General features: G+C 44.9%; 1 protein-coding gene across 4 annotated transcripts in view; it reads left to right on the forward strand.

Moving 5' to 3' along the window:
• Positions 1–1,872: 1,872 nt before the first annotated feature.
• The window catches only part of LOC120606314 (store-operated calcium entry regulator STIMATE), a 53,145-nt gene continuing 42,121 nt past the window's right edge, over positions 1,873–12,896 (forward strand). For 2 of the 4 annotated variants that reach the window (XM_039867483.1, XM_039867485.1), the window contains exons 1-2: positions 2,056–2,193; positions 5,050–5,119. Coding sequence is in view for 2 of the 4 variants with exons in the window: in XM_039867482.1 (XP_039723416.1) it covers positions 2,034–2,193 (160 nt within the window). In the remaining 2 variants the exon portion in view is untranslated. Of the gene's footprint in view, positions 2,194–5,049; positions 5,120–12,896 lie in introns of all 4 variants that reach the window. The other 2 variants (XM_039867482.1, XM_039867481.1) reach the window with 2 other exon arrangements.

Consider the following 12,896-nt stretch of genomic DNA (forward strand, 5'->3'; position numbering starts at 1 on the left):
AGGAGAAAATTCCTTCCTCCTTTAATAAAATGAACCTTTCCAGAATTCTCCCCCTTTCCTTCTGTCTGATTCTTTCCTCTCCAATTTAGGTACTTTTTTATTGCAGTTCAGAAAAGATAGGAAGAGCAGAATTTCTTACCCTCAGCAACTTTGCTGCTGACACTGGAGACTCTGCTTCTGATCTCTGAAGACTGCTTCTTGTTCCGCTACATTTGCTTCGATACAGCAGAAATGGGCCTTAAGGATTCCTCCACATCTGGATGTGCAGAGTGGTGCTTTGTTAAAAACTTCATTTTTCAGCTCTGTGTGCAGTTTTCCTTGAGCTGTCTATGTCTTCAAGCAATTAATAGTATCCTTATGCCCAGCCACAGTCTCTTCTGATTTAAGTACTCATCTTGTTTGATTCTCTTTGAACATGGACTGTAACTTTTGAGCATCCCCATAAGAGACCTTAGACTCAAAGACAGTAATGCAAATTTCCCTTACCTATGTATTTTCTTCATCTAATTTTCTGTATTTTCCCATGGTGAATACTGTGGAGAGTTTTAAATTTTATAAATTAAAATACAGTTTAATTTAAAAAGCATTTTGTTGCATGTTCTCTATGCCAGAGACTGTTGGATTCAAGAGTGTATAAAGACTAGTTCCTGCCCTCAGGAGGCTCACAGCTGTGAGAGAGAGTGGTGTTCTGCTGTCTAATTTAGCAGTCTGAAATGTTCTAGTGGAGTAGCGCACACAAGGTAATGTGGAAGCACAGCGTGGAGCGGGTAGTCAGGCAGGCCTTGAAGCATGGAGCAGAGAGAAGGGAACAGTATTCCATGCAGTGAAAATGCCACATAACGGCAAGAGGTGTGAAAATGCATTGTAAGTGAAGGGCTGGAGAATTGGCTCGAGATTTCTGGACATTCGGGTTAATATTCCAATTAACCAAGAAAGCTTTTGTATAACATTTAACTCTTACGTAATTAGAATTTCTTGGTGGCTATCATTTAGGGAAGTTTTTCCTAGATAGGATATTTATTGTTTCATAATGTAGTCCAAAGTCTACTGGAAATAATACCATCTGTACACTGGCATTAAGTGGATGCAGCAGGAAGGTTAGGAACGCTACCATCAAGAAGCCAGAAGGGGCTGTAAAGGGTAGATGAGAGAATGGGGACAAGAGACCCTGGTTGAGATAGCAGGTTGCAAGGAGTAAGGGTTAGGTGGGAATAAGTGTACATGTGTGGAGAGGTGTATGGACTCGAAAATACCAACAAGTTGACTTACGAATCATGTTCAAATAAACGAGATGGAGATATATTCACATTTTTAACATAATCCTTGTTTATTTCTAAGTGAAGGCGATTGGATTGAAATGGCCCTTTAAATTACATTTAGTGAAGAAAAAAGGTTGACCAGGGCCTGATTGGCCAGGATATTGGCATTAACGAGGAAAGTACAGGGATGCCAAACGCCTGGATTGGAAGGCCTAGACCCATGTGTAGTCTTGGGTGGTTTTCCTCAAACATCTTCAAAATAACCCAGGCTGCTTGCTGAAAATGCAGATTATTTGGCTCCATCTCAGAACTACTGATTTGGAATCTGAAGGTGGAATCCAGGAGTATTTTTAATAAATTCCTCAGGGTACGAGGGGTTTATCTTGTAGGGAAAGAGAACTTAGTTACAGACCGTCCCTGCTCTGGTCCTGCCCTGAAGCTCAGGGTCCCAGGGCTCACTCTGCAATCTGCTCACCGGCCTCACCTGGTCTGTCCTACCTGCGATTGGGACCCGCGACCCCGCCCCTCGCCCGGCCGGAGACCCGCCCCCCGAAGGGGGGAGCCGAAGCAGCAGAGACCCGCCCCCACGCCGGGCAGAGCCAATCAGGCGCTGCAATCTCAGACGTCGGGTTACGCGCGGCGCCGAGTGGGCCGCGGAGGTACCGGCTCCCGGCTCGGGCTCCTGGCTCCGGGATCCCGGCTCTGTAGCGCGGCCTCCGCAAGCAGCGAGGCCGTGCAGGACGCGGTACCGCGCGCCCCGCTGCCAGGCCCGCCATGCAGGGCCTCGCTGGGAACTCGAGCCGTGGACTGCCGGGTGTGCCACCCTCCACCGTCGCGTCCGGGGCGGGCCGCTGCGAGAGCGGCGCGCTCATGCACAGTTTCGGCATCTTCCTGCAGGGGCTGCTCGGCGTCGTGGCCTTCAGCACGTTGATGCGTGAGTCTGGGACCCTCTCCCCTCCTGAGGCCCTGCACCACGAGTTGCCGGCCCAGGCCCCCCTCGAGACCCTCCTACCTGGAGAGTTCAGGCCTGAAGATCCGGGCCATTTGGCAAAGGTGCCTTCTTCCCGCGAGCCCAGGCTGGGCATACCCAGACTAGGGAGACCTCTGGACCCCGACCCAGGATCTTGAGCCCCTGGGTTTATTGATGCAGTCTGTAGCCACGGGTCACCCACCTCTCCTACAACTCATACACACCCTTTCTGAGATACCCGCCTAAAACTCATTCCCCTCCCACCTTGTCATCGCGAATTAAGGATACCCCACTTTCGGCTTGGGGTCGTAACCCTCTCTTAGAGATTCTTCTTAGCCTCCATTCCGCACTTTGAACCTCCATCCCTAATTCCCCATTTGATGCTGAGCTGTTTTCTTCACGTACACTCAATGATTTACTATCTATCTCCCGTTCGCATTTAAATGCCGCTACGCTGCAATACCTGATTGTTTAGGCCACGCATTCAGTTCCCGGTCCTGCCTCCTCCCCGACATCTTCTACCCGGGGACATTCTCTCTCAGTTTTCTTTTCTTTTTTGGTCCGAGCAGGACCCATCCATACCACCTTCTGCACATTTCCTCTTTCCTTTCTTCTTAAACAGGTCCACCTGTTCCATCTTTGTCCCAGGTTTTCCTGCTTAAGTTGTGTGTCAACCATCCCCTGGCCATTGCCTTTCCCAGCCCACTTTTATTATTTATCTTTCAATTTTTCTTCCATTCTATGAGACTTGGGCAACCTAGTGGCGTAATTGAGAAGGAGGTACAGAAGGGCTGGGAAGTCTCCAAATCCCTTTGCTATGTCACCAGGGACCCTTCCTGTAGGGTTTCATGATGGAAAAGAAAGCCCCAGATGGCCCTTTTGAAAAACTAGAAGTTCCACCCCGTTGTCAGTAAGGTGAGGGTTTGTGAATTTTCTTAGTGTGCATCTTTCCCTTTATTAAAGTAACAAGAAGTTTTGGCTGCTTCATAGGCCTAAGAGTGCCCCTGTGATTGCATTTCGGGGAAGGAAGAGTTGTAACTATCTGTACAGAGGCATTAATTCCAAAATGACTTGTTCTTAGCACTTCTCTCCACTGTGCTCACGTGGGCAGAGAGGGAAGTTCCTGCAGAAAGTACTACCTTCTGCACAGAGAAGGGATCCTGCAGCAGTGTATGAATGTCTTGTAGGGTCCAGTTGCTGGAGTTGCAGCTTTGCTTGTTTGTAACATGGAACCTATTTGGTAATTTCTCTCAGGCTTTAGGTAACCCTGAAGGGCTGTTTTTGGACACCACTTTCTCCTGGTTGCCTCGCCTTGATACATCTTGCAACAAGTGCCAGACTGTATATATTTACCACTTTTTCTATCCTTTTTAGTCTCTACTTCTCTTTTTGTTTTCCCTGCTGAACAAATACCCACTTGTTCCTACGGTAATAATTTGTGATTACGTAGCCAAAATCAGTTGCTGACTTGCGTGCATGAACTGTGTGTGTGTTTTCAAGACATAGTGTGTGGGTCTTCACTCCCTTCCCACTTACCTCTCCTCTGGCTGGCCTTCCTTTCTCTCTAAAGGAACTATAGTCATAGTTTTTATTTTGTTTCCTAACCTAAGATTTCTTAGCCTTGCTCTGGCTATTTTTGTGGGTTTGATTGATGCTAATGGCCCGACTTGCTCCCTAGAGTTTGATACTTGTGATTCGGAGAAAGAAATGTGATTATGACAGGGATTGTTGCTTGCAGCTGAGAAATGTGCCAGGTTGAAAATGTTCAGAGTGATTGTGCTAGCACTGTGAGTCTTCAGGGACATAATCAATTCTTTACTTAATCTTCAGTGTGAGTACATGTACAGATCCCACTATAGTTGTACTTCATGTAAAGACCAGAGTAGAAAGTGGTCTCTTGCTCATTGTGAAACTAGACATGGAGGAAACTTGTGGAAATGGCTAGTAGGTCCTGGGGTGATGATGAGTAGGAGTGATGGAGAGAAAAGTTGGAAAGGCTAGAGCTGTGTCTGCCCTGGACACAAATGCAGATGAGAGTGAGAGCCTTAGTCCCCCACCTAGAAGCGGATAGCAGGCCAAGGAGAACCCCACTGACTGAGATCCAGTCTCGGAAGTTCCTTTCTTAGCTCTTAAACTTGGTTCTGGTGAAATAGAACTGTGAGGCTTTTCCATTTTGCACTGCTGGGAGGAGGAGGAAATCTGAAGTACTGTTTTACATTTGAAATGACTTTGCTGGGGGCAAAAAAGCGGAGATGGGGAGCAGGTGGGGGTGTGGAAGTGGTTTCAAAGAAGTATAGCTGTGAGCTCTTTGTCTTTGTCCAGGCTTTTAATCTTCTAGTCACAGCATTGTTTCCTCAGTCTGGCAGAACTGCTGTCAGAAGTGCCAGGCTCCCATCAAGAGTGTCCACTTTGCAGCTCCTGAGGGAAGTCTTGTTTGTTAAGAAGAGGCCACTCCATTTTTCATCAGTTTCATTGTTACTTTCTTCAAGTGTATTTTAAATACCAGTGGCCTCTCCTGAGCAGTTTAAACTAATAGTCCCTATCCTCTTTGGGATCATAGTCTTCCCTTTTGGCTTCTTTTGTCCCCCTAAGCAGTGATCTCAGTGCCTCTCCTCTCTGACACTTTCCCCAATTCTGAGGGAAGGTATATTCCCTTTTCCTGTTGGACCAGCCCAATTCTATAAGATGGACCCACTTCTCTGCCACACAAACTATAAGGTACTTTTCATCACTTTACATCCCGATTTCAGTGAATCCTCATACCACTGTCTCTATGTTTCTTTTTCTACCCAGAAAATCACTTTTTTTCTCCATTTACAGGTTGCTGTGTTTTTCACCCTGGAGTGTTTTGTGCTAGAGAAAGACTTCTCATATACACTAACATCTCGGGGTAGGTTTTTGATTCTCACAAGGATTTTTCATCTTGGTGCTTGGCTCACCATGTGGGGGTTTTTCAAACAGTCTCAGTTCAAGCAGTTGAGAGTCTGTATGTTAGGTAATACATGTAGGTAGATGATCCTCCAAGCTACATAAACATACAGACTATTATAGGCCCCTATCTGTGTCCCAGCGTCAGCATCACTTTATTAAGTCGGTGAGCTTTCCATAGGGTCCAGCTAGGAGAGCTGAACAAACTCAGCAACAGGCTTATAAAGGGAATTATCACTCAGGATTTTCTGGGCTGTCACCGAAAAGCATTGGGTATCTGAATAGAAAGAAATGCTTGAAATTAGGGGTTTTTGTCATGATCTGCCTGCCAAACAGTTCCTCTTATTTTGGTGGATTTATCTATAGTCTTTGACTTGATGGAGTCACTTAGACTAAAGTCACAGCAGAATAGAGCCGATCAGTACTGGAGTTCACATCAGATTGCTCCAGTGCAGGGCAGCGGCCCCACTGTCAGCCAGAGGTCAGTACTGGCCAGTGTGTGTGTCTTGGCATTTGGGGTATTTACTCTCAAGACATGTGAATGCAAAGCAAACTCATGCCTCCTTCACTGTGCACAGTCAGAGGTCTGGGTTTAAGTGTAGACAGAATTGGTTTATTAACAAAACAAGCATTTTAGGAGCTTGGATAAATCATCCTGCCTATTTTCATGTTACAGATATGAGGACTAGCCATCTGGGCGAAGATGTCAGTGTCTTACAGAAACACTATTGGCATTGAGAAATGATAGCTTTTTCACTTGATGCCCAAAGTAACGTCACAGACCAGTCTACCCAGCTTTGAAATCTTAATCTCAAATAAGAGTCCCTGGTGTTTTCTCACATGACGCACTAACCTCCCCGTGCGTTGGGACAATCTTTCTTAGAATCGCCTCTTCCCAGCCTGTTCCAGTTTTTATCTTAAAAAATGTCAACCATATGGGAAAGATGAATAGTAATAGGATGAAAAACTCCACCCTCCACCTAGATTCAGAAATTGTTCACATTTTGTCACATTTATTTTATCTCTCTATGCTTTTCTTTTCTTTTTTTTGGCTGAGCCATTTGAAGGTAAGTTGTAGTCAGCATCACACCTTACCCCTAAAAACTTCAGTTGAGTCTCTTAAGAATAAGGACAGTCGTCTACATAATCACAGTTTCATGATCACACCTAGGAAAATAAATAACTGCACGTTTATAATAGTCCATATTTATATTTTTCCAAATGTCACAAGTCTCTCATAGCTGGAATTTTTAAGAACTATGTTCCATCAAGGTCCACACATTGCATTTGGTTATGTTTTTAAGTCACTTTTACTCTAGAAGAATCTTCCCATACATGCCTGCCTGCCTTTTTTTTTTAAAAGCAACATTGCTTTTTTGAAGAGCCCTGGCCAGTTTCACATACATAGCATCTCATATTCTGGAGTTGTATGAGTGTTTCCTTATTGTGGGTTTTTTTTGCTGTTTTGCTGAGCCCTGTGTTTCCTGAATTTGGTCTGGAGGAGCTATTATATTCAGATAACCTTTTTTTACAGTAAGAACACTGCCCAAATAATGCTGTGTGCTTCATATTACAGCATACTAGGAGGCATGTGACATCAGGCAGTCCCACTATTAGTGATAATGTCAATTACTAGGCATAGGGCAGATCTCTAGATCTCTCCATTTTAAAGATACATTTTCCCCTTTGCAGTTAATAAATTATCTCGGTGATACTTTGAGATTATGTGAATATCCTGCTTCAGTAAATAGTCAGTAACCACCGCCTCCTGGTAGAATAATGAAACCTAGTGATGGCTGAATTGGAGCTGGAGCTCGCGAGTGAAGGCACCTGTCTCGGCCTGGCACCCAATGCACGCACACTCAATAAAATGTCAGTTTCCTTTCCTCCCTCCGGAATGCAAGCCAAGACAAAGGGAGAGCATCTTTTTTTTTGGTCCCAGGCTAGTATTGTGCCCATTGGGTAAAGAAGTGTGGCCAACATTAGTATGGGGGCTGGTTAGAGGTCTTTATTTTTAGAAACTTTTTAGGTTTTCTAAATGCTGATTTTTCTGGTAGCGTTTATTCATAATGGTGATCTACTCCTTTATAATAAAACTTTGTTAATTTGGAATAAAATCAGAGCAAGGAGAGTTGTCTGAATAGGGGACAATCTGAATTGTAGAATAATTTAATGAAATGTTTTTTTTAGGTTTTTAAATACCTCTGTCAAGTGTTGCCTTATATGGTCCTATCAAGTCTCTACCGTTTTAATGATCTGTTTAAAATCCTTTGCAATTAGTATAATATTTGCATGAAGATGAAGTCCTGTTGAAAGAGTTTTACAGGTGGTTAAAAATAGCAAGATCCCTGGCTCTGGAACCAGTCTATCTAGGCTTCCATTTCTGCTTCTGTCCTGTAGTGAGTGCCCTTGGGCAACCTACATATTTCTTGAAGCTTTAGTTTCCTCCCCAGCAAGATGGGCATAATACTTTTTCTGGGAATGTGGGGATTAGAAAGAATGTCTGTAAGGAAGCTGGATCAGTGTCAGGCACATGTTAGGCCCTCAGTAAGAGGCGGGGATAGGGGGTGATGTCATCACTTTCATTGTTATTACAATGTTTGCATTCATGAAACCTGTCGAACATTTCACAAGTGTTTGAGTAACTTGTTTTCTGAATTAGGTTAAACATTTTCCTTTCCATATTGTTTGCACAACATGTTACCTTTCACTCTCTTTTCATAGGGCGTATAATAGTAAAAAAAAACTTTAACCCAACCAGCACAGTGATTGTGAATTCCAGATTAGGATGCATCCAAACCAAGTGGCTTCAGTATATGTAATAATCTCCCTCCTTCACCCATCCCTTGTGTTTTCACCTATAGAGTCTCTCATGAGCCTTGAGAGGCCAGTGGGTGAACTGGGGCAGCCCACTTACAGGTGATGAATCTGCATCTGAATCCCTCGCTTTATCAGCTGCAAGTCCTGTGATAGCAGGTGGTGGCACTGGCCACTAGAGCCAGCTTATTCTTTTCTGCAGCTTGCAGTGTGCCAGCTCTTGTGCTCAGCACTTGATATATTTTATGGGATCTTGAAAGGAGGGGTTATTTTCATTTTACAAACAAGGATAGCGAACAGGCGAAGTGTCTAGTACAAACTCCTGGCTAGTAGTGGAGAGCTAAAATGTAAACCAGGTCCCTGAGACTCCAGACACTCTTAGCCCTACTCTGCCTTTTTTCAGCCCCTCTTTCCACACAGGTGCACTCTCTAATTACTATGTAGCTCTGGCTACTTCACCTCATTTTTTTCCTATTTGAATAATTCTGATTTTCTTAACTCTTTTTTTTTTTTTTATGTCCACAGTATTATCTGGAGCTTTAGGCTATTTTTTGGCTATCGATAGCATTAAAAATATAAATCGGAAGTGACCAATCATGTAGTACCTGTATGAGTTACATCTTAGGTTTGCTTTTCTGGCCTGGGCTCTGACTATGCAGAGGTGGCAATCCTATCCTGGGACTGAGGTCCAGTGTGTAAGAGGTGGAGTCTCCTGGAGCAGCAGGGGCGTGGGGAGCACATGAATCCATTCAGTAACTGGCAAGAGATTTCTGGGGCCCCGTATGGTTTCAGGTTACCTGTTGGTTTTCACAGAATTTGTCTCCTTGGTGCTATATGACTATAAGGAGAGTAATTAATAATCTTAAGAGTTAGGGATGACCCTTATGAGTTATCCTCTTCTTCATGGATGTGTAGAAGTGGTTTGTGAGTCTCCTTTAGATATTCCACTACTAGGAAGTTATCATCCAACTCAAGGTTTTTCAACTTGTCATTTCTCACTATTGACATTTGGGGTCAGATAATTCATTGTTGTTGGGGGCTGTCCTGTGCATTGTAGGGTGTTTAGCTGCAACGTTGATCTCTACCCACTAGATGCCAGTAGCTCCCCCTGATGTGACAGCCAAAAATATCTCTAGATATTACCAAATGTCTCATGGGGGTCAGAATCATTCCTGTTGAGAACTACATTTGTTTAGTTTGTGGATTGGTCAACAGACTCTTATATGAGCTCTAGCAGAACAGATTAGAAGGCCAGTGTGTTGCCCTGACAAAGAAGTGCTGAGGCCCAGTCCCCTGTCCTTGAGGGGCCCACAGCTGGAGTGGGCTGTAGGTGAGCTGACAGTGTGAAGAGAGTTGGAGAAATTTGAACAGACTTAAGAGGAGTGATGCGAGATTCTGCCAGGAGACTTGGGGAATCATCCCCAAGGAAGCCCTGCTTGAGCACAGTATGGGAGATGAAGGAGATGCAAGGGGCTCTCAACACGGGATTGGGGGTGGAGTGTGGCGAGAGCAAAGGCGATCTGGGATTTGGCCGTCAGTTCTAGGGGCTAGAGAGCGAACAGGCAGAAGCTCTCAGAAAAAGTGGCAGTGTGCTTGGAGGGGGTTCCAGAGAACTGTCTTATTCAGTTTCAGGCTTCTTTTCTACATCTTGCATTTAAAAAGGATGGTAAATTAAATTATTGGGTGGAAAGTCAGCTTCTGCATTTACCTCATGCTCCATTTATATTATTTCTTTGAGAACCTTTCTTATAAAGCAGTTTTATCACATCCTTATCAGATATCTTGGGGTTCCCATGAGGAATATCTGCTGTTCGTGTCTTCTGGGCTGTAGGAGAAGAAATGGGGACGCAGTGACCTTCTCCCAGGCCCTGTCCTGTTGACAGTGCCTCCTAAGATAAATGGCGTGATGATGTGGGCAGACCTGCTGCACTTGTTCAGTGCCAGGCATTGTGTATTAGCCCATTTAATCCTCACAGCCACCCTGAGAGGTAGGTGCTAATATTATCTCTGTTTTATAGATAAGGAAAGTGAGCCACAGGGAGGTTGAGTAACTTGCCCAAGTCACTCAGCCAGTAAGTGATAGAGTCAGGCCGCCAGGCTCTGGAGACATTGCTTTTAGCTAAGTGAAGCAGCTCTTATTGTTGACTAGCTTTTATTGACTGTCCACCACATTCCACTTAGATGTAGAGAAAGCAGAGATGCTTCCACTCTTGGATTTTTAGTCCGGCCTCAATTCTGGACAGCTGTCAGAGACTAATGCCAGGGTGGGTGAAACCGGGGAACCTCTACCTTGCTTGGTGAGCATGGTTCCAGGCTTTAGTGGAGTTGCTAAAAAAAAGTCTCTTATGAGCACTCCCCAGTTATCAGCACACTAGAACTCCTGTGCCCGCCATAGAGGAATTGTCAACCACTGGAATCGCCTTTATGCCTATGAGAAAAAGACTTCTCACTTGAGTTACCGCAATCCCATCTTATCATTAGACATGTTCTCCCCTTTTCATTTGATTTAAAGTGTCCTCTTCATTCTGAAAGGTGTTCCATACCTTATCTAGGGCCTGGTTTCATGTAGGGGTGGTGGCATGCAGCAAGGGGATGATGGAGGAAGAAGGGCACTCAGCTGTCAGGGGCATTCAACCATTGTTTTTCTTGGCTCTAAAATTTCTTTTAAAGACTTGATGTCAAGTATATGTGGCTTTTCTTATCACCAACCAGTGACAGATGTCAAGAGCTTGCAAGCTTTTTCTCTATTTTCTTTTTCATGGACAAAGTTGTGTGCACAGTAGGTTGGGACGCATTGAGGGCAAAACTTACATTTTTTTTATTTGTTCACCTTTCTCAACATGCTTTCCCCCCAACTTTTGTTCTCGTCCATGGGCTGTCCTAGCCTCTTAAGCTCATCAGTGTTGTTCATGAGTTTTCCTGTTTTCTTAGAAGACATTTTTACTTAATCACATGAAAAATGATGTAGAGAGGTGAGGTGGTAACAGCTCCTGGGTAAAATGACACAAGCTCAAGATGCCATCCTGCAGGAACAGGTGAACAGCCTCAGTGCACACCACATCTCTTGCCCAGACCCACACGCAGTGCAGATGTCTTGGCCAAGGTGGCATCAGAGCCTTAGAGCAGGTTTTCTGTTTGATAGTGAGTTTTGCAGGTTGTTTCATGAGGCTGCCTGCACCCAGCGTGTGCTGTGTCTGCACATGAAGAGGAGCACAGTGGGCAGGGAAGACTTACTCAGAGCTCACTTGAACATGGCACATTACAGACAAGGCTACGTCTCACCGGCCAGGGTTTACCCTTGGGATTTCTGAGGCAACAGACTTGAAGATTGCAGCTCTGCGATTTCCAGTGCCTCCCCTACCCTCGGCCTGAGCTCTGAAACTAACTGAGATCCAGAAGCCCTGGAAGAGACTGATGATGAAGGACAGGTATTGGGGTCTGCAACCACAGGGTAGGGGACTTAAACAAATGTGGGTTTTTTTCCATCAAGAGCCTTGATTTGCAGTGATGTGAGGCACGAGGGTGAGGAGGGGTGGGTGGGGGGCAGTGCTGTCTGAAGGTGTTCATAGCATGTGAACCACTTAATCATAGCAGAAAGCGTCTCAGTCCTTGCTCCCACTGACCATAGCTGCCAGTAGTGTTATGTGGTGGATCTTTCTTTGCCTGGGACTAAGGTGATATCCTGGCATCTTCCCCAACAGCCAGACTCCTGAACTTGCCTCCATCCTTTCTGAGCTCTTTCTGTGCTGTGGCTGTTGCAGTTACCACGGTCTGCCCTGCAGCCTGGGCCAAGGAGAATAGCCATGTTATTAGACACTGGGATGTAGCAAAATGCCATGGGCTGCTCTTTTCCCAGCCCCTACACCTGCCAAACCTGGTTCTGCCTCCTCCCCTTACTTACATCCCTCTTTTCCCTAAATGCTTTCCTCTTCTTCCTTCCTTAGCCACATCCTGCCCATCTTCCAGGAAACTTTCCATAACAACCTTAGCCCATACTGTTCTTCTTTGAAATCTATAGGATGTACAGTCTGCACTGTACATGTTAGGTCTCTGCATGGCTCTACCTCACTTTGGGCCTGGTTTGCTTGCCTGCCAGACTGGTGCTAGCACATGCTGGTACTCTGGCTCAGTGCTCAAGCCCAAGGTGGCAGTTTGCTCCCTACCGGGAAGGTAGTCATAAGAAGAGCAATGAGACTTAGGATTGGGGCAGGCTGTGATTTTCTAATCACTAAGTTCAACATGAATTTTCTAAGGACACAGGTGTTCTCTTTTATAACCACAGTACAACTATCAAAATTCGGGAAATCTCACGTTAACGTGTTATCAATCCAGTCTAGATTCACATTTCATCAGTTGCCCAAATCCTGTCTTCATAGCTATTTTTTCCTGGTTCAAGGTAGTACTTTGCATTCAGTTGCCATATCACTTTAGTCTGGAACAGTTCCTTAGACTTTCTTTGTCTTTCCTAGCCTTGATGCTTTTGAAGAGTACAGGCCAGTGATTTTGTAGAATGTCCTAAACTGGGTTTATCTGATGTTTTCTCGTGATTACATTCAAGTGTGTGTTTTTGGTGGGGGTGATACATAAGTGATGTTGGGACAACCTCAGTGTATCAGACCCCTGATCTTGTCCCAGTATTGGTGAGGTTCTCTTTAATGACTTGGGTAAAGAGTTTCCTCCAGGTCTCTGCTGTGAAGTTACAACTTCCCCCTTTGTAATTAATAAATAACTTGTGGGGAGATATTTTGAGACCATGTAAATAAATGTAGGATCTGTTTTCAGTCTTCCTTGTAAAGCCTTCCCTGGTTGAGAGGTCAGAGTTACAGGCTCTGAAGGTACTTTGGCTGAAGGTGCTTTGGCCTTTTTGATCTGGTGACAGTACTGAGTCACGTTTATAGAGTGCTTATTATGTGCCAAGCCCT

Source organism: Pteropus medius, unplaced genomic scaffold (genome assembly GCF_902729225.1).
Source record: "Pteropus medius unplaced genomic scaffold, Ma_sr-lr_union100, whole genome shotgun sequence".
NCBI classification, from domain to species: domain Eukaryota; kingdom Metazoa; phylum Chordata; class Mammalia; order Chiroptera; family Pteropodidae; genus Pteropus; species Pteropus medius.